Source organism: Sinocyclocheilus rhinocerous, unplaced genomic scaffold (assembly GCF_001515625.1).
Source record: "Sinocyclocheilus rhinocerous isolate Xijiao unplaced genomic scaffold, SAMN03320098_v1.1 scaffold263, whole genome shotgun sequence".
NCBI lineage: Eukaryota > Metazoa > Chordata > Actinopteri > Cypriniformes > Cyprinidae > Sinocyclocheilus > Sinocyclocheilus rhinocerous.
In genome coordinates this window covers 104,872-132,462 of record NW_015645086.1, presented here as the reverse complement: position 1 = coordinate 132,462, position 27,591 = coordinate 104,872, and the positions used below count along the sequence as shown (strand labels likewise).

General features: G+C 35.0%; 1 protein-coding gene across 1 annotated transcript in view; it reads left to right on the top strand.

Annotated features, from left to right (window-relative positions):
- Positions 1–11,191: 11,191 nt before the first annotated feature.
- LOC107705672 (delta-type opioid receptor-like) overlaps positions 11,192–27,591 on the top strand; it is a 37,105-nt gene continuing 20,705 nt past the window's right edge. The window contains exons 1-2 of the mRNA XM_016509063.1: positions 11,192–11,463; positions 12,583–12,799. Of these exons, the coding sequence (XP_016364549.1) occupies positions 12,591–12,799 (209 nt within the window). The 5' untranslated portion in view covers positions 11,192–11,463; positions 12,583–12,590. The remainder of the gene's footprint in view (positions 11,464–12,582; positions 12,800–27,591) is intronic.

Below are 27,591 nucleotides of genomic sequence, written 5' to 3'. Positions count from 1 at the left end.
GTTGCACAAGCATCATTAATGTAGAAGTCTAGTAGTTACCTGGTATGACATTTCAATTCCCTTGTAGTCACAGTACTTTGTTGTGCTCATTCTGTTAGTGAGTATGAATTGAGATATATTGATTTATAGGCTACTGGCTTTGCCTTTGTACAACAACCAATGGTGGTTCTTCTTGCCAGTTGAAGACTCGTATCAATTCCTTCAGTTTTGTGCAAATGTCACTTGAGATTTCTCCTCTGCCTTTTTCTAAGTACCTGTAACTTATGTATGTAAGTAAAAAGTAAACATATGCCACCATTAATCTATCTCACCGAATGCCATATGAAATAACAAGTGTGCAATTTCACAAGAATGGCAAAAACTGGTTGATTTTGATTTTTTTTGTCTATGATGTCATTCGATATAATATTGAACGCTTCTTTCATCTTTCAAAAGTCTTTTGAGTACTTATTCCTTCAGTCAGCATTCATTTAATGAAACTGATGACTTCTGACACATTTCTGCAAAATTATCCATATAGCAATTTTAGACATTCTCAAAGCTGGCACGTGCTGCCCTCTGTCCGCCTCATTGCAAGGGGAATCACTCTGCTGAATCATAGTTATTAATAACAAAAAAGCAGGCCCGTTTGTAATGCTCAACATTCTTCTTAAATCTCTATCGATCTATATACACAAAAATATGTTTTTCACACCCACCCACACAGATGGGCAAACATTAGCTGCCGTTCATCCGTCCATTAGCCTTCTTGAGTAAAATAATAGTCACAGGTCAAAAGATCACAGAAACCATTTACTGGTCAATAATGTGCAGTCATTTTTTGTCAGCATGTATTAATTTATTCAAAAATACATAAAAAAAAATGTGTTTGTATATGATGACCTGAATACACCTCTTCTATGACAAGAATGTTTTAAATGTTTATTAAAATAATTTAAGTTTTGAAAAGAAAATCTTCAATAGTTTAGCAACATTTCAGACAAAACTGCTTTATAATAATATCTGGAACACTGTTTGAAAATCATAGTCATTTTGAAAATAAATTAAGCAGGAAAAGATATCATAGAGATGACGGTTTGTCAAGATTAATAAGTGTCTTAAAATATGAGATATATTGATAATTTTATGTGAAGGAAAAGGTTAGTCCAGGTAAAGTGTCATATGGTGCAGCATTTCACAAACAGAATAATATTTTTAAATTAAAAATGAATGACATTGATAATGAAAGATAGCTTTTTGCCTTGAAAAATACATGTAGAAACTTTATTTAAAATAATGATTAAGTACACTCTAAGTACAAAGAAGTGTAAAATATGTTATTGCTTTTTGTTTGACTACATGACATTTTTCAGTCATTAAATTTAAACTTTTCTTAAAAATGGTACAAAAGTTTTTCACAAACAAATGAAACCAACATGAATTCACTGATTACCTTGGTGCATGTTCTTTAAAGTAGATTTTTAAAAAGATTTTTCCTTTCTTCTTGGTCATGGACACTCTTACACTACCAATCAAATGTTTAGGGTCAGTACGATTTTTGATTGTTTTTGAAATAAGTCTCTTATGCTCACCAATGATGCATTTATTTGATAAAAAATACAGTAATAATAGTAATATCAATAGTAATAATAATAGTAATATATTGTGAAAATTTATTACAAATATTATTACAATTTCAATAAATTTTCAATTTTCATAATATTTTCACGTCATTTTTTCCTGTGATGCAAAGCTGAATTTTCAGCATCATTACTCCAGTCTTCAGTGTCACATGATCCTTCAGAAATCATTCTAATATGCTGATTTCCTGCTCAAGAAACATTTCTTATTATTGTCAATGTTAAAAATGGCTGTGCTGCTTAAAAAAAAAAAATCTTAGCGTTCTGCCTAGATTGAGATAACACTGTCAAGCCTTACTCTAGAAGAGTGTGTGTTTTTTTGCACATTTGTGTTGCAGATTGGAATTCTGACCTTCATGGCTGTCCGTCAAGCTCTGTGTCTGTGTAATTGCCTGTCTCTGCGGTCTCTCTGCTCTCCAATAGGTCAGACATATGGACATGTGACGTGCTGGAAATCTGTGTGTGAGTGTGTGTGGGTTTGTGTGTCTGTATCATCATGAGAGAGTAAGCACATGCAAACACCCACTGTTCACCCGCAGGCTGGATTTAGTCCATCCGAAGCGAGAGGACTCTTTTGTGTCCTCCTTTCTCTTTCTTGCATGTGTCCATCTGTTGATTTACCAGCCAAATGTTCTATTCTTCTAATCACAGTGTTTGACTCTCTCCAGACACGCCCATACACACCCACGTTCTAGTTCTAACAAGCCTTCCTAACTCTCTTTTCCAGGGCTAATGAGTGATATGGGGATCTATAGTACCTGGAAAAGGCTATACATAAGCATTCACATTCTTCCCATGTAATGAAGTATTATCGTGAATATAGGAGAAACTGGTGCTAGTTGTCACCCTCAGTGAATATGTCTCAGGGTGGGTTTAGTTTTGAAAGTCTTTATAGACATGTGCCTTAAAGTCATAGGTACAGAAGAAAAAAAAAAGCTGTTGTTTTTGCTCATATAAATAAATAAATACATTAATAAATACGTAACGAATGAATAAACAATAAACAAATACATTAATAAATAAATAATAAGTTGTATATGCTGTGACACTATGGGGTAAGTTGTCACAATACAAACCTGCAATTGACTGATATTGATTTGAGAAGAAAATTGGAATACTAACCTAAGTTTTACAAAGCCATATTCCATAAAATATTCGTATGTATTGTAGGATATAATAGCATTTAGCAAACTGTAAAACAATTTTGAAACAAAACAATTTATTAAAATGAAAATGATAATATGCCAACATATAGAACCATTGTTTGGCAAACAGACATTTGAAACAGAAACAGATTTTGAAAATACAATTCTTGTCTTAATTTATGAACTAGATATTTGAAACCAGCTTAACCACTGTTAGAGGAAAAAATAAAAATCTATTTGATTTTAGTGAGATATTACATTGGTGATAATAATCAATCTGTCTTGCTTGCTCATATATAAATATAAATATTTATGAGGAAAGTGTAGAGGGGGTCACAGAGGTTGGGTTTGAATACATGTTCCCAATGTGGTATGTTTTGACCAAATAAAAAGCACAATTTTACAATGAAACATATTACAAATATTTAAATAAAATGTTATTATTATTTTACAAACCCCTTATCTATTTGAAGAAGAAAAAAAAATCATTTATGACAGACAATGTTCTGGTACAAATTTTCAATTTAACATATTACAGAATATGAGATGGAGTTAGTTAGTTTTTGCTTTTCAGTCAATCTCATTTGTGTTCTCATTTGTTACACAAGCAGGACCTATATTACTCTAAAGAACCTGAATGTATAATTGTGTAAAGCAAAGTGACTCGGTGGTACAAAAGGGACACATGATTTATGCGTATTATAATTGCAAACTATGAGGTGTGTTTGTGTATAAATATAGGATCAGTGCTAATTGAGCCTCAGGGCTGCTAACTGAGCATTGGTGGTGAGGTGGGACTCCTTAGTTTAGAGTCAGTCCTGCTTTGTTTACGAAAGGCCACCCGCTGGCAGACTCGCTGCTTTGTTTGTCATTAGTTTAAAGGGAAGAGTGTGTGTATGTGTGTTTCTTGATGTGTTGGCGTGTTTTCGTAGGAACGTTTGTAATTAGCTGAAATGGAAGAGAGAAACATTTGCTTGCATCTGCTTAACCCATCTGACTGCTGTGATAGAGGAAATACCACATTTAAAAGAATGCCTCAATGAATTATTTACATTCCAAATCACTGTATATAACATCTCTGGTCATAATACACTTTGAGCATGGCAGAAATGTATACCTGATGCTGAACTGGATATCTAGGAATGCTTTTAATTTTATTTATATTCTGATGTCTCTAACGGCACATTCTATAAAGTGTCCACAAAATAGTTTATTCCAGTACTCTAATTTGATTGGTTGAGTGGCGTTTCATGTATGCTGATATTTAATAGCATTGAGGCACTTACGTTTGTATCACTCTGCTTATGTGTGTTTGTGCATTCCAGGCAGACTTTATTGTGTAGTGGTGGGGATTTTTCAGTGACTTTTTTTTTTTTTTTTTTGCAGGTTACATAGTTGACTGTGTGAGTCATTGAATCATTCAGTCAGCCGATTAATTCAAAATACTAATTCATTCAGGAACGAAAGTGAATAGTGTCTGAAATCGCATACTGTCTGAGTAGGTACTTCTTTTGAATAAGTACTTGCTTCATGACCATTAAAAAGTGTGTTCTATATAGTATGAATGTAATCTGGACATAGTACATGCATCAAGTTGTCATTGTCACATGACTTAACAGCATCTTTTCACTTGCTCTTTTCTGAATACTTTGAATTTTGACATACTACTCTTCTCACATACGCTTTTTTTTTGCCTAATGTATAGTAGGGAAGTACTGTATACATACTCTGATGCAGCCAGTGACTTTATGAATGAGTTATTGAATCATTTGCTCAAATGAATTGTTTAAAAACACAGGAACAAAAAATAAGTCATTGAATTGTTCACTCTACCAACTTGTTCAAAAACATTCATTAATTTAGGAAAGAAACACCTCTGCTTTGTCCAGCTATGACTTTGTTTTAAACTGTTTTCATTGTTGGAGCAAAAATAGTCAACTGTTTAAAATTGAAGTCAATTAATATTAGCTATTTGTTTATTAAACATATTGAACTGTGGTGGTCTTCTGAATATCACCTCCTGTGATCGCCATATTCTGGGAAACCGCTTTTCTGCTTTTCAAAGTTAATTCATGTCATTTGATTAATATAAATGAATGTGAATCAACACATTTAATGTGATTTACAAGTACAAACTTGTTGGGCTAGCATTATATAATCAATAAAGTGTAGTTTAGAACTTTAAATGAAGATAAAAATCAATAAGCACATAATTTGTGAGGAAATAGAGTCGGAATAGTTGTAATGATTTGTCTCTCTTAATCTTGTTCTGTCTCTCTGTGCTTCCACTTCTTTTGTCTGTTAATTGAATTTAAATGGAATTGATCCCATGCTGACATTCTCTGAACTCCATCTGCGGAATTCAGTGTGCAGTTCTGAAGAAATACAGTCTACATACTCCTTCTGTCTTCCTCAATCAATGTCACGCAGCTCCATTCTCCTTGTTCTTTTATGATGTCCTTCATACTCACTTGGCTTTGATCAATAGGTCTTATGTGTGCGTTTCATGTTCGTGGGTTTTCCCACAGGACGTTACACTTCCTTGCAAATCATTAGGGCATATTGTAGGACGTTTATAGACATGCTTAGTGGTCAATGACAACATGACAGACTGCTGACAAATTCATGTACAACAATGACGTTGATAGACAAGTGTCAAGAATGGCTTTGACAACCTCAGTACTCATTTAAAGATCTCTTGAGGAATAAATGCCATTTTAAACGACTTTGAGTGGCACAATTATCTGCGCATTGGAAGTAAAATATGCTTATATAATGCTTTTCATATCTGACACTTCAATTATTCTCCTATCGGTAATGTGATAATAGTGATATAAGGGCTTTGTTAATTAGGCAGTCTTCCATGAAGATAATCCTGAAACCCCATCAGCTAATAGATCTGAATAGAGTAAACAGATTGTTTTGTTGCTGTGAAGAGATTTCCTCAAGTGCGTTGTTGGAACAGTGGAAAGATGGACAGAGAGTGAGCCAGGCTGGAGGGTTTGAAGGTTGAGATGAAGCGTTTCTGTCTTTGAGGATGGATGGCTGAAGGAGACAATGCTGCATCTCTATTTCAGAGTCATCATTTCACCACTGACTTCAGCCCTCCACAACACCATTCCACTTTTTATCCCCCCTAATAACCAGAAATTGCTGACGCAACCACCCACATATCCATTCCAAAGCACATCCTTCCTCTTGAAATTACCTTATTGCAAGATGGAAGAGTGGTCTAGGACTCCTTAAGGCCATTTTACTTTTACTAATGCATGTTCCTGCTGTTATTATGAACAATTTATTGATGCATGTTATTCCAAAGAAAAAAAAAGAGTCTCTTTCATTAAAATGTAATAACTTGCTCTGCCTCTAAAATCGCTTTACTTTTCCTTTGACATATTGATTTTCAGATCCTAACGTCCAAGTTCCTGTGATAGAAACCAAGTTTCACAATCCAGACAATTCCCGATGGATGAATAAGTCCTGTCCTACATTCACTGGAAAAAATGTTTTGTCAGGTAACATATTTTATCTTTTTTAATATATTAGAATTTAAAACAATTATTTCAAATTGCAATAATATTTCACAGTATTCCTGTTTTTACTGTAATTCTGAATACATATTTTTTTAAATAAAAAGTGTAAATATTTCAAACTTTTGACCAGGAGTGTATATCTGCTGATATTGAATATTTAATTATTCATGTTAATTTCTCCTACTTTTAAATGTACAGGTAAATTACCTTTGCCATCATCTAACACTTTAAACACTTGTTTATTTATTTATTTATTTATTTTTAAATAAAACACTGTTAAATATAATCTTTAGCAAATTTGGGTGTATCCCATTTTCTTCTCAAGGTAATCACTCCACATTGTAACTTTTTTACAGTGTTTTTTTTTTCCCCTCTTTGTCACTAGTAATTTCATTACATTATGTTTCATGTTGACTACAAGCTTGATTTAAGTCTTGCTGGAAAAAAGAGGAACCGAATTCTCAAAGCACACTCATATTTTTATAATGATAATAAGAATGCTGTGACACATCTTTTAGAAATGCTCTTCATTTGACCATTTGAAAAGCTTTGAGTCGCTTGAATGAAGCATCAAACCCATGCTCCATCACTCTCTCAGCAGTCCCTCATTGTTCCCCTTCTTCCATCTTTTAGTGTCTTCGCACCTTGTTTTAGCACTATGTTATAGCACTTAACTTCCGCTGTTTCTTATCATCCATTATTGATCATTTTCTGTTCTCACCATGTCACTCGCAGCCATTACTGTTATCAGTCATCTTCCCCCCGCAGGTTTCCCTTGTCTACCTCTCATTTCTGCTTCTCAGTGCTCCATCACCTTCTCTTCACCTCGCACAGCCTGTAATTCTTTCTCCTCTGTCTGACATTTCAGATTCCCCCCAAAACCCAACGTCAGAAGTTACACCTACTCTTCAAGCAATAAGTGAATTAAATTTTACAATTACAGCATGTTGACATGATTATTTAAAAAAAAAAATTAATTGATTTTCTTATGCTATCTTGTTTTCTAACTTTTAATCAGGAAGGATGCATTAAGTTGGCAGTAAAGACATTTGTTATGTTAAAAAATAATTCTGTTTTAAATAAATGCTGTTCTTTTTGAGCAGCAAATCAGTATATTAGAAGGATTTCTGAAGGATCATGTGACACTGAAGACTGGAGTAATGATACTGAAAATTCAGCTTCGACATCAAAGGAATAAATTACATTTTGAAATATATTCAAATAGAAAACATTTATTTTAGATTGTAATAATATTTCACAATACTGTGTTTTTGATCAAATAAATTCAACCACAAACTTTTGAACAGTAGTCTACATATGCAAAAATAAAGTATATCATATATAATAATCATATGGGACATAAGAAACATTGTTCCCTGTGGAGAACAACATACACTGTACTGTATAAGTGAAGCTGTATGGCTGCTGTATAATAAAGAGCCTTGTGCTGGAGAATGGGTGGATAAATTAATTTATTGATTGGGATGCTGTAAAAGCTGTGTTTAAAAGTACATGTAGCTTATCTGAAACCTATTAAGTGAACCATTATCGTATTTAGTGGAAGTGATTCAAATGTGTTGCCTCGGTGTACACAAGAGAAAGGAATATAGATATAAAATTGTACATGACATCAGAGATTACATCAGCCCTGGTCCAATGCTGCCAGGTTTTACAACACCATGAAGGATGGATTTATTAACATTTGCATGGTGCAACATTTTTGCATTTTTATTCAGAGTGACATTTATAATACAAACAGATTTGCTACATATAAGACGATGCAAGTGATCAAATCAATCCAAGCAGAACATGCTGCTAATTTCCTGGCTTGTAAAAGCACAGCAGGATATTTCACATCTAACAGGTTTAATCAGCTGAGATTCAAATAATGTGTGTAGCAATACAATAGGAATACAGTTTGAATGATTTATACAAGCCAAAATAAAAGACTGGGGCTAGTTGTCACATGCACAAACTAAACGTTTGCCCTGAGAACATAGTTCAACATTTTTGTCAAAATCTACCTTTATTTAACAGCTGAATGTATGCTAGTATTGATTTGCTTGTGTTTTACATTTGTTAACACAACAGACATTGCAAAAATATGATCATATTGAAAGTAAAACGCATAGTGAAAATGAAAACTTGCTCAAAATGTATTCATCCTTAGGCCATCCGAGATGTAGGTAAGTTTGCTTGCTCATCGGAACAGATCTGAAGAAATGTATCATTACTGTACATCACTTGTTCACCAATGGATCCTCTGCAGTGAATGGGTTTATTAGTGAGCGAGTGACTGTAGTGATTAATTTCTCCAATTCTGTCAACATATTGGATGGCCTGAGGGTGATTATACTTTTAGCAAATTTCCATGAACTATTCCTTTAAGGACAGAATTAACAACAACAAAATAGTATAGTATGAGATAAATTTTAAGCTAAATATTTGTAACCAACATACAAATTGACTGCTAGATTAAACATTTGGATCAAAACCTTGTAGTTATAAGCACTAACTGACAATTTGCCCTGTCTCCCCTATATTACAGTATATTGCTGTAGTTTTATCTTTTGTCTTTTGCTAAGTGGTCTGTGAACAACTGAGAGCTTGTCTGATTTCCTTTTGTAGGTTTCAGCACCAAGGACAGTGACCATCCTGACAGTTATATAGTAAACAGGTTTCCAACGGCAGTGCAGGAATAAAGCACGTCAAATTGTAACATTTCGCCGCTCTCTATTAATTTATAGCATTTTGCATAATTCTTTAACTCAACTAGGCCCAGAGTGCAAGAAACTGCTTGGGAGAGCATAAAATTCATGGATCAAAATGTTAATGAGACCACATTAATGCACCAAGTACTCTAAGCCACCAACGCATGCTTCTTAAAAAACAAGAATCAGCCAAGGCTTATGTGACTGATGACTGTGACATGTTGTCAAAGTAACGACACTGTGATTTATCACCGGTGTGTTGATACCTGAGCATGAGCTCCCCCTGTAGCCAACACTCCCATTTATACTCACATTAAAGTTCTCAGTGCTGAAATATTTAAGGGCAGCATATACAACATGCATCACTGACATTCAGCTGAGAAAGCATTCGTGCACTTCTCAATTCTGTCACACGGCTGAGGAAACAAATCTGCATGCAAAATCATCCGAATCCTCCAAATAATTCATACAGCATTAATATCCATTAAATCTGTTGCACTTTGCAATTGAAATCAGTTGCAATTATCGCAAAATATGCTTGATACACAAATTAATACGAAAGCATGAGATCAGAGAGGTGCATCATATTTCAAGTGTATGTCATGTAAAAGTGTTTGACACATTGTTTTCAATTATATTATTTGTCAGCATCAATATTTTAGGTTAAAATGTATTTGAAGATACATTCAAGTCAAAGTGTATATTTTAGGTGCTGCAAATGGTCACCATTTATCTTAAGATTTCAGCATTGTATTTTCCTTTTTGTCTTTACCACATCATTTTCTGATCCTGCACTGTACTTTAAGTTAAATTTATAGTAAAAATTGGCAGCTGTGCTTGCCAGAAGGGTTCCAAAACCACATGGTGCCTGTGGTTGTCTCATTTAAAAATTGTTTGTACTGTGAAATGTACTGATAAGCAAGCAGGGGGTACAAGGAACACAATACACTATATCAATGCAGTAAACATAAATTAAGCAACATAAAATGCAGCATGAAACACCCATAACTGTACATAACTTCAAAAAACAATTCCTCATAAATTATAAGGTTATTTCATTATCATTGATATACTATTGTAGTTTTTGATAATATTTTGAAATTAGATTGTATTAGATTTTATTTTTCTATTTTTATTTTTATTTTTATTATTTTATTTTTGTATTTTATTATTTTTTTTCTATTGTCTATTTTTTACTTTCAGTGAATAATAATTTTAGTTTTAGTAATTTTGTGTATGTTTTTGTCAATATTTTATATAGTGGAAACATGCACTGTATATATAGATTTTTTAGGTAACACTTTATTTCGATAGTCCACTTTAGACATTCTATTAGCAGTAAGTAACTGTGCAACTACATGTCAACTAGCATTTAGTAGAGTATTAGTAGACTGTCTGCTTAATATCTTCTAACACTTTCTTTGTCAACTTATTCTACTAACCTTAAACCTACCCCGTCTACTCTGAGAGTTAGTAGACATGTAGTTGCAAATTAATGATAATTAGTTGACATGTAGTTGACATGTAGTTACAAAGTTACTTATAGTTAATAGAATGTCTAAAGTGTATCGAAATAAAGTGTAACCATTTTTTATTTTATTTTATTTTTTAGATATTTTAATACTTAAATTAAATCTACGTGAAAATGAGAAATGTTTCCCTTTATTATTAATAATAATAATAATAATAATAATAATAATATAACAATAATATTAAATTAAATTAAATAAAACATGCATTAAAAGTTTTTAATAATGTTATCTATATGGTATTGTTAGTTTTCAAGTAAACATATTTTTCCAAATATGTTTTAAGGTATAAAAAATGTTTTATACCTTATAGTATATTTACTGAGCCATGTTTATCAAGTTTTTCTCAAGGCTACTCCATGTATTATTTATTTATTTATTTATTTTAAATTTTAGTTCAGTTAAAGTTTGTTTATTTCAGTTAATTCGGGTTTTATTATGGTTTTAGTTATACTTTCAAAAATATATGCCTGTTTATTCTAGTTTACTTTGAACATTATTTTTCATTTAATCGATAATATCTATTTTTTAAATATAACATTTACAATATTGTAAAACATAGACTTACAATAACTGCATGCGCGCGCCGCCGCTGCGTAATCAGCGTTTGGGTTAGCTCGTGCCAGGAGAGAGGGAGAGAGAGGGAGAGAGAGGCTGAAAGATACCTAGTGGAGATGTAAGTCGCTGCTGAAGATTCGCAACAACAAGCAAGTGCTTTAGCGCACCTCCCCCTCCCACTGCGCTCGCTCAGAAGAAAAAAAAATGTTTCTCTTTTGCCTGAGATACACAGTGATGTGAATATCTGTGTGCTGTTGGACAGAGCTCTGGGACGGCTTAAAACAGAAAGAATAGCGGAAACTAGAATTCCTCGCGTGCTTGCAGGACCCGGACGCATAAGCGATCACACGGGATTTCTTCAAACAGCGGTATGTGCTGCTTTATTTGAACCCTCCTGAAACGATATGATTTAAATGATTGTCTACTTTTGTTTGCACCGGTGTGAACGTTACCGGGAATTTGGCATGTTTGGGTTGTTTTCTGTATAGCCAAACAGTGTGATGTATTTCATGCGCAAACTGTTGACAGTACAGTAGATGGTTCACTATGCGCTTCGCATATCACATGGACATTATCAACTGTAGCAAAATCTATTTGGGTCAATGACGATAAATGTTGTTCGAGATACAAACGGGACATTTTTTTTTAATGTATAACATAAAACTTTCAAGGATTTCAAGTAAACATAATTTTTCCAAACATTAAAAAAAAAAATTAATACAAATAAAAAAAATCCAAGTGTTTTTGATTCATGAATATAAAGAGTTACTCTATTTGACCTGAATTGACAATCTTTTTTTTTTTTTATATGGTCAAAACCTTGAGAGTGGTTTGTTGTCATGTCACATGACAACAACATGGCTGCCTGCATATTGGTTACACCAGCGAACAAATATGGCGAACAAACTTTTTTCAAATATTAATAATATTTTAAAACAATATTGCTTTACTGCATATTTTTTGTTTCCATTTATACATTTATAAGACTTTATAAATTATCCGAGACGACTTACAAAAGAGGAACAAAAGCAATTCCAAAGAGCCAACGATATTTGTTATATACAATGCCAGGTTTATGAGAAAACTAAATTAGGAAACAATCTAGAGATTTTGATATGTATGCTTATTTATTTTTTTATTACTTTTGGTAACACTTTATTTTAGTGTCCTTGTTACATGTACGTACTATAGTAATAACAGTAAATCAAGCATGATTACATGCAACTAACTCTAAACCAAACACTAATCCTAACCCAGTAGTAAGTTCATGTTTTAATTAAATTTACTAAGTATTAAATGCATCATTACACAATAACAAGGACACCTTAAAAGTGTAACCTTACTTTTTTACCACAAAAATGTGAAAACAAATTTTAATTCAGAAATTGAAAACTTGTTAATCATGAAAGATGTGAGATAGACGGCATGGAGAGTGTGCCTCACTCAACATTTTTCTGTTGTGTTTTTTTTTTTTTTTGGGGCAATAGCTGTGCTCATGGAATTCCCAAATGATTCCACCGGCTTTGCTGACCCCAGACACGTCCGTCTGTACAACGAGACCCTGTTCCAGAACAACTTCAGCACTTTCAACGGGACTGACAGCTTCTTCCCAAAGGGTGTCAAGATCACTATAGCAATGGTCTACATGATCGTCTGCGTGGTGGGTCTGGTGGGAAACTGCTTGGTCATGTACGTCATCATCAGGTAAGCTGACAGGTCAAAACAGGATGGAAGTTCATATATTATTTATAATAAAATGAGGAATTATAGGTTATGGATTTTGTTATGGTAATAGTACACTGCACTGTTGTGGATGTTTTTTGATAGCCATAAGGAAAACCTCTGCATCCTGACAACAGACCACAGGCTCATGACCTTTGGCACAGAGACTGAAGTGTTTATTTGCTGCGGTGGACAGTTCAGTACTCAAAGTGGTCATTCTTTTCACTATCTCATCCAGTGGCATAGATATAGGGCAGGACTTCTTCTTTGAATAGGAAACCTGTTGGACACAGTTAGCATTTAAAGGTGTTAAAGGGATAGTAGACACTAGACCTGCTAGATTAAATCAGCACAGCCAGCGAGGATCGAACGCAACTTTTTTTGAACGAACGCAACAGTTTCGAACAAGCGCGCCTTTTTTAAACAACAAAATAATGGCTGTTTCGTGGTCTGTTGAGGAAGTACAGACGTTCCTCTTATACTTTAATATTTGTGTATACTGTATGCATATTTTGCCATAGACCATATTATAGGGCTGCACGATTAATCGAATGCGATTGTCATGCGCATTTTGATAGTAATGCCGGTTCTGTAATCAGCAGTAAATCATCTTCACGTGCTTTCAGATGGAGCAGAATTTACTTCACATAGCCGTAGTTCACTGACAAGTTACGCAAAAAAATCGCAAATCGCAAAAATCGATACTGACAGCTGTTTGCATAGCTTCTCAGTGAACTATGGCTCTGTGTAGTAAATGCTGCTCCATCTGAAAGCATGTGAAAATACCACATTTATAACATATTTTTTACTCCAAACTCACTTCATAATGTCAGTCGAGTATTTGAAATAAAGATGATGTGAGATGATGTGGCTTCTTACACAGAATAAGGCACGCACGCAACATATTTCATAGTACTTAAGCAGTGATAAAGGCATTGCATTATAAATATACTTTATTTTAATGAAAATTATAATAATAAGAACTCAGATAAACCGTATATTGCCATAGTCGTGTGTTTATTAGTCACGTTGAATCAATGAAAGCAGTTGAATCTTGAGTTTATTCGGCTGCAGCGATAGGCATTTTCTGGGTTTCTTCTGCGAGGCGTATTTGGAGTTTCAGCGCGAGAGCGCCCTCTGGCCTTTGGATGGAGATTTACTGCTGATCACAGAACCGTGCTTCACTGAAAGATACGCATGACAATCGCAGCTTCTGTCGAATCGCGATCTCGATTCTATTTCGATTTATCGTGCAGCCCTACCATATAATTTCTATCGACATAGTCAACAACTTTAAATAATTCGATTTATATTTCACCATCATTTTTAATTTATGTCATTTGCAGTGCTTCATTTAATTGTAGTTTTTGCCTTCATTACAGTCGCTAACTACACAGTCTTGTATCTTTTTGTCTGATTTTCAAATGCTGCTTCAAATAAAAGTTTGTAATGCTATGATTCACCACATAGCTGGTTGGTTTAATGGCATATATATATGCCATCTCATTTCTGCAGAACACCAAAGGAGATATTTTGTAGAATGACTGTGTATTTATTTTGGTCCATACAATGAAAGTCAATGGGGTTCAATGTTGTTTTGGACCCCATTGACTTTCATTGAACAGACAAAAAAAACGGTTTTCAAAATATCTCCTTTTGATCTGAAGGTAAACAAATAAATTTTTTGTTCTGAAGGTAAATAAATAATTTTTTTGGGGTGAGCTATCCCTTTATATCAATTGAGAGCCAGCAGACAACATTTAACCCCTACTGTTCAGTTATGTACAGCTGAGACCCCGAATGCACAACCATCTCACCCAGCAGGCTTTGATCTATATCGACAGCTCGGTGGGGCCTAGAGATGTGAAATTAATTTTCACCCTCCATCCTCAGTCTTTGTGTTGTTGGATGTTTACATGCTTTCTCTCAATTACCTTATCTTTCCACCCCCTCATTCCCCACCCTCACCCCTTTCTCTCTCCATTCCTGTGTTGTTTTACAAAATGTATGTGCTTTGGTCTTGGAGTTTCACTGTAAAAGCGGAAGCTACAATCATGGGTCAGAAATCTATATCATAACTAATCATGACACTTTGTCTTCCTTTTCCCAATTCTGTGCTTTCCTGTTTACCACATTTTCTCATTTCATAAACCATCTGGAGGTAAAAAGACCTTTTTTGCATCTCTCCTTCACAATTTATTACACTTTTTGCTTATGTTTTTACTGTAGATGCCAGAAACAATTTTTTTAGTAATTATTATTTGTGGTTTCAACATGTTACTACTTGTATGCCAATATCATTTCAATATGAGGAGCCTAATATTTATAATGTTAGCCAATACGCTGCAAGCTAAACAGACAGAATACAGATAGATCTACCCATAGTCCTTTGAATTTCATGGCAAGGTCACATATGTAGCCAATTTAATACCATTCGGTTTCAGACGTCTATGCTGCGTCCAGAACCAAAGGCAGCTGCTTTGCTGTATTATTGCCCAGTCTGTGCAATAACAGATGACGTTTTTGTATTAAGACACCTTTTAAGAAATCTGGTTCTTATCTGCCTTTCAGGGCACCATGTGGTAATGTCTAATGATCTAAAACAAATTAAAATGAGCTAAATTATTATTTCAAAGCAGATACATGCTTAAAAATAAAGGTTCTTTATTGGCATCTATGGCTCCATGAAGAACCTTTAATATCCACAGAAACTTTCTGTTCCACTAAAGATTCTTTATAGTAGAACGTTTTTTAGTTTAGTTTTTTTATTTTTTTGACTTTTTTAGACTTTTTAAGACTTTTTTCACACTAAGAAAAAAAGGGTTTAAGAACTGTTCACTAAGAGGTTATTTGGGGAATCTAAAATGTCTCTGCTGTGGCACTGCTGCTGGAAATAAAAGTTACGCCTTTTTTCCTTTGCGTGAACATTTGGGTGGCGTTATGCAAATCTTCCCACATCGTGACGTAGACATGTGGGGGCGTGTTAGAATGAGCCGTTTTAGGTAGGCGTGGTTGACTTTTAACTTTTATAAAGAATATCTCTTTATTTATAGCAACTTTACAGATCTTCTTTATGCACCTGTCACGGTTCACACACACGAGGAACACGGGAACGAAGGAGCGAGGAGACACGGAGTAAAGTAACTCAAAAGGGTTTATTGAACAAAGGCTTAGGATCACAGGACTCGACACATCAGGATGACGTTTAATGACTGACAAAGGACAAGAACTAGAACACACTTTAAATACACAGGAACTGATGAGGGGAAGACAAGGGACACCTGGAACTAATGACAATTAACATTGGAAACACCTGGGAACAATGAATTCAAAGCACGAGACAGAGAAACTGGATGACGGAGCACATAGTGAGCAAAGACACACAAAACCTGGCCCAGAGTCTGACAGCACCAAGAGCTTGTAACACTCCAAAGAGAAAGGAAAAATTTAAATTGCAACATATGACCCCTTTATGAGTAAATGGAATGATATGCTGAAAAGATTTGAAAAAAATAGACTTTAAGATAGTTTAAAGATAGTTTCAAAATTCTTTTACCTCTTTCAACCACTTCATCAGATGCCATTTTTAGTCTTTTAACCATAAGCAAACAAAGGATTGTGGGATAGGCAGCGAAGGAATAGGATGTTATGCCAAATTCGCATTTAGACCTGTCTTAAGGTTTAGTTCTCCCAAGAATGTTAATTCTGTCATCATTTACTCACCATCATGTTGTTCCAAACCTGTATGACTTATTGCTTCTGTGGAACATATAAGAAGATACTTTGAGGAACCTTTCATTATTTCCCCCAAACAGTGGAAGTCTATGGTCATCAAAATGGTTTGGTCACCAACATTCTTCAAAGTATCTTTTTTTGTGTTCCACATAAGAAAAAAATTATGAGTAATTGATGACAGAATTTTCATTTTCACCTCTATACTGCTCAGAAACGCAGAGTCACTTTGGTTTCATACACAGACATGGCCCGAACTGTCCATCTGGTTGTCCCGTAATGATATTGTACCACACATGGTGCATAGTGATGTACCAGAGACTAATTATCGGGCAGCGTCAGTTTCCTGTTCTGTGATGAGTCTTTAGGCCGTCACCCACTCAGGCCCAGCTCATCCACCTTCTCCATCTGCCAGCATGCGTGGAGGCTACAAAATCAAATGTGTTTACTCTCCCTCCCTCACTGGGGAAAGTGTATGATTATGAGTCTGATGTTATCGTTGCTTTTGCTTGGATGAGTGCTGTTGATGATTTCAGCTGTGAAGTTTGTGACATTTTCTTTCTGTTCATACTCTCATAATGTGTTGTTTTGTCTCCTTCTTGCATGTTCTGTCGTGTGAATCAATCATGTGTTTGCATGTAGGAATGTGGATGTAAGCGATTTACTTCTGCAGTGCTGTTTCTTGCCTCTTTAAGAGAAGAGCTTTCCTGCCAGACCAGCGTTTTCACCAATCTCAGCCAATCAGAAGCATCGACCCAGTGGCAGGATGAAACCGTATATGCATCGTTCTAATCAGTTTGTGTTGTACTGGTCTAAATTCTGAGTCGATTCACTCTCTAAAAGCAGTCGTTCCGGGAATGTTTGAGCGATTTCCATGAGTTTTATCTCTGTTTGTGTCTAGGTTGTCTGATGACATTGACTAGTGTCCTTTCACAGTTAAAACAGATTGAAGTGTCAGATGTTTGACTGTTTTTTGAGTGTTGAGGAAGTAACTGGATGGCTGGTTATTTCATGAGTGCCATGGTGTAAGGGATGTGGAAATTTAAATGATGGAAGATGTTACCCTGCCCATCCACCCATTTGTCTGGCTGACCATCCTTCTGCCTGACTATCTATTCATCCATTTCTATGTCTGTTCATCCATTTGTCTGTCTGCCTGTCTACCCATTCATCTTTCTTCCCATCAATCCAGCCATTTTTCCATTCATGGATCCATAGATCCATAGATTCATCTATTCTTGGGTTGTATGTGTATCTGTGTACTTCCATCCAACCATCCATCCATCTGTCCATCCATGGGTTGTCTGTCCGTGTGCATCCATCCATCAATCCATCCATCAATCCATCCATCTGTCCATCCATGGCTTGTCAGTCCATCTGTTCACATCCATCCATCCGTCCATCCATCCATCCATCCATCCATCCATCTGTTTATTTGTCTGTTCCTCCATCCATCTGTCGATTTGTTCATCCAGCCTTTCTGTGAGCTTTCATTAATCTGTTTGTCCATCCATCTGTTTGTCCATCCATCCATCCAATCCATATTATCCCATCCATCCATCCATGGGTTATCTGTCTTTCTAGGCACATACATCAATCCATCCATCTGTCTGTCCATTCCTCTATCTGCCTGTCCATCCATCCATCTATCCATCCAATCCATATTATCCCATCCATCCATCCATCCATCCATCCATCCATGGGTTATCTGTCTTTCTAGGCACATACATCAGTCCATCCATCTGTCTATCCATTCCTCTATCTGCCTGTCCATCCCAAGGTTATTATAGTTTTGCATTTTTAAATTCGTTTTATTTTAATATTGTTTTCAAATTTGCAATAAAATTTAGTTTCATTTTGATTTATGAACACATTTCTATTTAGTTTTTATATAGTTTAGTTTCAGTTTTAGTAATTAAAATTTAGCAAAACAGATCACTTCCAGAGCGCAGGCCATAGAAAGACTTAGGCTAATTTAACCTCGATGTAAACGTCTAGCGAAACACAAAATTAAAGCATGCTGAGATTGATTAGATGGTAAAAGTATACAAATACATGCCAAAATGAAGCAGTCATGCCTTTTTAAATCTACACAAGTTGCGCTTAAATTACATTTAAAACGCTATAGACTGAATGATAAATATGTGTTGTGATATTTCATTTGAAAATAAATGTAGTTAATTTCTTTATATTATGGCCTATGTCTTTCATCTTATTTAACCATAATAAGTGAAGTGTATGACAGCTTAGGGAGCTGCTCGTTGCTCGCTTTCTGTAGCCTATAGGCCTATATCATTTTATTTTTAAGTTTTATTTTTAATGCTTCTGTAAAAGACTAATGGCCACATAGCCTATACACAGAGCCAATGGCACTTCACAGTAAAGGCATATCTAAATATGTTATTTTCATTTATGAAGAATTAAGTGTGTAGTTAATGCACATTTGTTTAAAACAGATTGTACATAAGATGTTGGCAAAAGTTTTTATTGTTTACAGTAAGGATGCGCGTTCTTATCTTTTTTTCTGTTGCGCTGCTTATCTATTTTTCTTCAAAGCACCAACTTAGAATGCCTATTTTGGTTTGATTGCTTGTGTTACATGAGAAAATAAATAATTTAGCCTTACTGATGCAGTAGCCTATTTAATGTGGGTGCGGTTCAGGACGCGGTCTTTATCTCAAATGGGTCGCGTACAAAATTAAATTGGTGCTGCTCTCGGATAACAGGTCGGGTGTTATGTTATGTACTGCAGATGCAGGTTTACCAAACAGGACCCATGCAGGACTCTGCTTTACACTGCTTTGCATCTCTCCGTCAGATAAACTCACGTGCATGATGCGCCATTTACAGGTATTTCCCTAAACCCAAACACAGCTCATATATTTTTCCACCACGGGGTCAGAACGTAATGATTACGAAAATGATAATTTATTTTTGATCATTATTATTTTATCAGTTATTTTGCAATAATTGTTGTTAGTTTTGTTTCGTTTTATTTTTTTCATTTATTTTTTGATGTTTTTATTTTATTTCAGTTTACGAAAATGTTTTTTGACCAGTCGTTTTCGTCTTAGTTTTAGTTTTCATTTACGAAAATAACCTTGGTCCATCCATCCATCCAATCCATATTATCCCATCCATCCATCTGTCTTTCTAGGCACCAATGCATCAGTCCATCCATCTGTCTGTCCATTCCTCTATGGTATTTCCCTAAACCGACACACAGCTCATATATTTTTCTGCCATGGGGTGGGAACGTAATGATTACGAAAACGATTATTTATTTTTGATAATAATAATTTTATTTCAGTAAGTTTTGCGATAACTGTTGTTAGTTTCGTTTCGGTTTTTCATTTATTTTGATTTTTTTATTTTATTTCAGTTTACGAAAATGTTTTTTGACCAGTCGTTTTCATCTTAGTTTTAGTTTTCATTTACGAAAATAACCTTGGTCCATCCATCCATCCAATTCATATTATCCCATCCATCCATCTGTCTTTCTAGGCACCAATGCATCAGTCCATCCATCTGTCTGTCCATTCCTCTATCTATCTGTCTGTCCATCCATCCATTGGTTGGTTGTCTATCCGTGCATATCCGTTCATTGTCTTGCTGTCTGTCTTGTCTGTCTCCGTGCACATATATCCATCCATCCATCCTTCCATCCATCCATCCATCTGTTCGATCGTCCATCCTTCCATGCATCCGTCTATCCATCTGTCTGTTCATCAATCCTTCCATTGGTTCTGTCTATCCATTCACATCTGTACGTACATCCACCTGTCTGCTTGTTCCTCTTTCTGTCTATCCATCTGTCTGTCAATCCATCATCCTACTCTGAACTCCCTGGAAGAGCTTTCAGGTAAAGGTGTGTTTATGGGCATTTGGAGAGAGTTCTCTTCCAGTTGGCTCAGCTGGGGCCTGTCAGATCTATACAGGAGCTGTAATGAATTCATCCTCTCTCACTGGACTGAAGACAGTACATTACAAGGAGGAATGAATATGAAGCTGCATAACAGCGTTAGCACTACCCTGCCATGCCTTAAATTCAGTGTAAATGCTGTTTGCCTGTAGTGATGCTTTGTGACTGATGTCAGTTCATCCTGAGCATTAGAGTTCTGGTTTTTGATGTTGGGTATTTCTGTGTAAAATGTTTTTAATGTAATTAAATCACTTTATGACTGGCCTCCATTAGCTATAAAATGCAATTATGCTATATGAAGAACACAGTGATTTTATTGTTTACTCATGGGTGTGTAGTCAATGTGCCATTGACTCAGGGTGTCACCTCATTGGCTCATTAAATATGAGTTTATATGCAGATTTATGCTATTAGCCCCTTTCCATTATTAAAGCTGATGCAATGAAATTGTTACCAGCAAATTAGCATGGCTTGCAAAATCACTATACAGTAAGCAACATATTAGAGTATGCAGAGTGTGACTGATTATAACTTATATATGTGTATTTCATGTATGATCAGGCACGCATAAAGGAAAAAATGAAAAGGTATTTTTCTCTGTGCTTGGAGATGTATACAGTAGCTGTCAGGAGGTATTCAATAAAAGGCTCTTCTGTGAAACTGAAAATGGCTTTTTTGACATCTCTGACTGCAGCATGTACTCACATAACATGTGTGGTCTGCTCACTTAACTAAAACATAAAACCACTATGGATTTCAAAAGAATCCCATGAGGTATGATCAGTCGTCAGGGTTATGGCACATTTATTAAGGCCATTTTCAATGCACATATGTAATTTCAATATGATGTTAATCTACATTAAAACAGTTTAATTCAGTTTAATTTAATAGTGGATACAAGGCTTGCCAGATTAATAATGTTAAACTTTGTTTGCACTTGTTGGAAATCAGACCAGGAGACTCTTGGGTATCGTCAGCAGGATTCTTTATTGAGAATGTGCTGTGTAGCGCTGCAGTCACCAAAGGTCTGACGAAGGCAGGCATACATTGTATTTTATAGGCATTCAGTGGGCAGTCCTTAAAGGTGTCGACCTAACAGAGGTTTAGAACATGAGGGTGAGTATGAATGTCCTTCTTTGGGCAAATTATTCTTCACTTTAATCCAGTGTAAGCTGTTGAAGCAGAGTGCACAGCAGCTGATATCACCTTCCCCTTGTGCGATCTCTGCCAGAGACTTTACTGCTTTAGTGATGCTATATGTCCTAAACACCTCGCGGTCACTTAGGTCAGCACTTTATTTTCAAAATACTGAAAAACACATTCATGCATGTATGCCTGGCCCTCTTGAGTAGAGAAGTGCTATACTTGAAGCTCTATAAACAACAATCAGGACCTCGCATTTTTGCAAATGCACAGGTTACCTGACTAATTCACCACAGGAGATCTTTCGACTGGCCGTTGAGCGAATTGGTTCCTTCTTATATGATGGACCAGAAGGTCTAGATGTAATTTATTTATTTATGGTGTAGAAAAAAAATAGTTCTGCATGCTTCACAGCACCTTATGATAGTCTTTGTGTAAACAAAGTGCTTTATAAATGAAATCTAATTTAATTAAACCTTTTATGGCTGACCCCTTTCTGTGTCTACATTCGCCTCATTGTCTTTGACTTAATTAGAGGCACAGGTTGACAAAATTTCCAACCTCTTAATTAAAATATAAAGAGACATTCTTCTCTATCTGTGGTCACTTTGTCGTTACGCACATGCTTTTATCTTAACTGTCTTTCTCTAAGTGCCTTTAATTACAAGGTGGATGCTCATTACAATTGGCATTATTGGTTTTGCTTGATTGCTTATAGTGTATTGCAAAAAAATAAAAGGCTTTTATGAGAAAGTGCATTGTTGCATTTAAATTGTGAGCTCCAATGCACAACAATTCATTAGCTGTGATCAAAGCCGCATTGCTGAAAAGGAACGCCGGAATTGTGGCACATAACACTCAGATCAAATCTCAGATCAAATACAGAGTATTCCGCCTAAATATTTCAATCATATCTCTTGAATAAAACAAGATCCTTTGAGATCTTAGTGTTGGAAGGCACACACATATTTAGTTCTTTGGCTTCGTCATGTTCCACGGATCACCAGAAATGAAGCTGGTCGATTGATGTTGAACATTTAGAATAATTTATAATGACTCTGAAGGTTTTAATAGTAATGTTCACCCTGGTGGAAACAATTTCACTTAATGACCAAGCACTGGAAAGTCATTTTGCCCAAAAAAAAATGGCAAGTCACTGCTTAGTCACTGAGTCATCCTCCTAAAAAGAATACTCAACAGACAGAACAAATTGTGGGAAAGTAGCACATCGTATGAAGGGTGATGACAACAACACTTGTAACACTCCAAAGAGAAAGGAAAACTTGAAATCGCATCATATGACCCCTTTAACACACGAGAATGACAGGACTAGCTTCATAACTAAGAATGTGATATGTTTGGCCTTCCTCTTTTGGCTTGTACTGTATTAGGAAGATGAAGCGTCAGGTGTTATTGCAATTAATCATTACATCAAACAAAAAAACAAAAGAAAGAAAGAAAAAAAGACAATCTGATCATATAGTTTTTTTTTTTTTTTCTTGTGGGGCTTTTTGACTTTAGCCCCATCCCCGTTGTGTAAAACAATATTCAAAGGACCCATGTCTTTTCCACTTGTTTCTGAGTTACTGGATTAAGGATATAAATTTATACAATTATGCTTACTCATAATTTCTACATGATAATATATTTTAGAGCTTGGCTTAACTAGAAAAATGTATATTCATTCTAAAAATGCCCATGGAGTTTTAAGATTAAGATTAAGATTCAATTAATTTAGGTCTTTTAAAATAAACACTTTTAAAATTATGATTCCTCAAACATCCAGGTTTTCCAAGACTGTGGGAATACTGGTTCTTCAAAAAGGAAAGAAGGGTGAATTTAAATAAAAATTTAATATAAATAAATAAATAAGAAAAAAATATTAATAAAAAAAAATTGACAGAATAAAACAACCACTTTTCACATCCACTGTATTGTCATCTGCACCTAAATGGCTCTGGCACTGAGCTGATGCCCTGTTGGAAAGCAAATTCTGTTTTTATGATAATGACAATGTGCAATGTGAAATATTTGAATCCAGTGTGCCTGCAGATCCTCACTGTATCACAAACATGATGAGTCCCAATTAGAGTACTTCATGTGTTACTAATTCTGGATTTGTTTTTGATGAGGATTGAGTAATTCACCCAAAAATGACAATTTGCTACTTGCTCACCAATGGATCCTCTGCAGTGAATTGGTGCCGTCAGAATGAGAGCCCAAACAGCTGATAAAAACATCACAAAAAGCTGACGTAATCCACATGACTCCAGTCTATCAGTTAACATCTTGTAAAGTGAAAAGCGTGTGTTTGTAAGAAACAAATCCAGCATTAAAATGTTTTTAACTTCAAATGGTCACTTCTGGCCATAATAACACTTCCTCCAGTGAAAAAGTCCATCTCTTTTCACTTGTAAATGGTGCTTAAACTGCATATTTCTCTCCTGAAATAACGTCCAAGAGCACGTTTTCACTGTAGAAAGCAATATTATGGATAGAGGACTCGTATTTTAGCCAGAAGCAAAAGTTTGAAGTTAAAATGACTTGATAGATGATGGATTTGTTTCTTGCAAACACACAGCTTTTCACTCCACAGGATGTTAATTGATGGACAGGAGTCGTGTGGATTACTTCTGGATTATTGTGATTTTTTTTCAGCTGTTTGGACTCTTATTCTGACAGCATCCATTCACTGCAGAGGATCCATTGGTGAGCAAGTAACTGTAATCATGCCTGTAGTCAGCTATGAGATCACCGAGGTCCGGACCTCTGTATTTTTCCGAGGTGTACTTTCTGAAATAATTGCCTAATATAGTATTAACTCTTCCTTCGTGCTGCAAAGATATTGCACAGCACCAAGATTAAACTTAAGCCTCCTCATCTGAGCTGCCTCAGCCAGTCTGTCACGGTGAGAGTCACCGCTCGTCAGTGTCAAAAAAATATTTGAGATGACCAATCAAATCAAAGTAGGCGGGCTTTATGTTCACAGAAGCTGCATAGCGCGAATTTGGGACCTCTGTAATTTTAAAACCCTGGCTACGGCCCTGACTGTAATCATAAATTTCTCCAAATATGTTCTGATGAAGAAACAAACTCATCTGCGTCTTGGATGTCCTGAGTGTGAGTACATTTTCAGCAAATTTTTATTTTTGTATGAACTATTCCTTTAAGATGTGTATAGTTTGTTTTCTCCATTGGTAATTTCTGTATGCCATACCTGAATGCAAAATGCTGTGTCTTTATACTCTGTTGCACTAGACTTTGTTTCAGCCTCCAGCATGCGGACAGATAGGACTCAGTGTGTGTAAACACTTACAGTACATACAGCTGTATAAGTTGATAATGTAGAGCGTTTGGCAAAAAATGCAGAAGCAGACAGACGCAAATGCGCCTGGCAGACAGAAAATTGTGATTCCCAGCAGCTTCTTGCCAAAAAAGAGACATGTAAAATTGTGCAGTCATGCACTTGTTCTGTTTGCATGTGTAAATCATTAATTATGTACAGGCGGGGGCTAATTCCATTCACTTCCCTTTCCAGGCTGTTTGTTTTTGAAGTCACTGCATGTGTTGTGTCTGTAATAAAGATGCCACAGGTTGACGGGTAACTCAGTTAATGTGAATGTATCTGCAGGAGCAATTCTCACTTTCCATGAACAGGAAACACATGAGGATCTGAAAGAGTTTTGTTGACTCTGTTGTTGTTTTTCAGCAAATGATCACTAAAAGAAGCCACTTAACTTTCAGAAAATGTCGATTGTCAACCTCAGCAATAAATTTTGTATAAACCTTTTTTAATTTTACATTTACTTTATGCACTTTTGACAATGCTGTTAACAACAGGACATGTCTTAAATATAGTTTAAAACCCTGATTTGTGTGAATAGTTTCTAGCAATTAGATATTAATAATCAATAAAATTAAATAATTAATAAAACTCTACACCAAAATGTAACATTATTGATATTTAACGTAAAGTACATTAAGCTTTCACTCAGTAAGGGAGTCTGGAATTCAAAGTGGAAGTTAAAAAACATAATAATAATTTGGTGTTGAAATATGTTCAAAACTGCCTATATTTACTGTTCAAAAATATATCTTTTTTTATTTTTATTGTTTTTTATTTAAAAAATAAATTCAGTTTTGCCTTCACAGGAATAAATTGCATTTAAAAATATTATAACTATTTAAAAACATTTTAAATTAATATTTTTTCCAATTTGTTTTTTCAATTAAAAAATAGAAAATATTAAAATAGAAAACAGTTATTTTAAAATGTAACAATATTTCACAATATTACTGTTTTTACTGTATTGTTGATCAAATAAATGTAGCTTTAAGAGCATAAAATACTTTCAAAAACATAAAATAATCTTATCAACCCCATACTTTTGAATGGTTGCTAATGTGTAAAATGTCCTATGTGTCATGCTTTATTAATTTTTTAGTAGATAATAGTTTATCTGACTTATCTAGTTAGGAGCATGTATACCTATAATTATTTATAAGAAGTTATGAGTCACCAAAGTGTTCCATATTTGTGTCATCCCCATTTTATCTTTATATATCCCGGCTGTAAAGAATCCCATAAACTGGTTGACTAGTTGAAGTAGAATGATTATTAGCTCTTATTCAATGTTTACTTTTCTTTTTCATGTATTATTATAGCAAGTTGATTTAATTATACCAAGTTAAAATGCTAGGCAATTAATTTTAAAAGAAGTTTGGACTTTAACATTTGCATAATCAGTTGTTGCTGACAAGCAATTTATTTGAGCAATTTATTTAATTTAGTTTAATTAGGTTAATTTTACTTGCACAACACATCTGAATGATTCATAGTTTATAGTTTCTGTTAAATTCTAAATTTGTCAAATTACTACCCAAAATGGTTTCGTGCTGCATTCTCAACAATACTGATTGATATTTGAAAGCAGAATAGTTTGTTTTTCATGTTTGTTTGATTTTTGCCCACACAGTTTTAATTGAGTTGTTTGTTGTCTCTCCGTTCTCTTGTCCTTTTCCATGCATAGTAATCCTCTCAGGGCCTGCTGGGTATTATCTGAACCGCTGGCAGAGACTAGGACATAAGAAATTTGGTTTTTGATTATACTCAATCAAAGCAAAAGCTTCACACAAGCAGTGATGGGCTTCACCCAGCATGACACGAAATGTGCACAACGGCACAGCAAACGTCTGGAGCCACCAGGCTTTTGATTAGACACTTACAATTCTACATTACTAGGATCAGCTCAGTAACAAGAATGTCAGTCACTAACTATTTTGCCATAAAAGTTTAATAATTAGGCCTAAAACTGTGAATATAAAACAGAAACAGACATTGGGAAGTGAGCGCTAGCTGATTACTGCTCACATATTTGTTCAGCCCGCTGCCAAAGCCTCCATTTGGCAGAGGTTTTAGCTTGATTTTTAAGTTGGTGTTTACATTGACTGTAATATAATTTTTGTTCTTCACACTGCGGCCATCCAAAAGTGGAAGGGAATTAATTTAGCATTTCTGTCCTCCCTAGTTATAATGATTGTCATTACGCTAATGGTACCAGTCATGCAGTTTGTTTTGCTTAGTTTTGGCGAAACATTATCTGAGGTCCCAGTCATTTTGTCAATCCAGCCTCTCTTCCCAGTTCATTTATTCTGTATTGAGATTATTAAAGTGGTCCTCGTGGACTGTCCCTCACATTGCCTGAGTTTATTACCAAAAGTTTGGAATAATTGTGATTTTTAATATTTTTGAAAGTCTCACCAAGACTGCATTTATTTGATCAAAAATACAATAAAAACTGTAATATTGTGAAATATTTGTGCAATTAAAAAAACAAATTACTAATGTGATATATATTTTAAATGTAATTTATTCTTGTGGCAAAGCTGAATTTTCAGCAGTCTTCAGTGTCACATGATCCTTCAAAAATATCTATCTATCTATCTATCTATCTATCTATCTATCTATCTATCTATC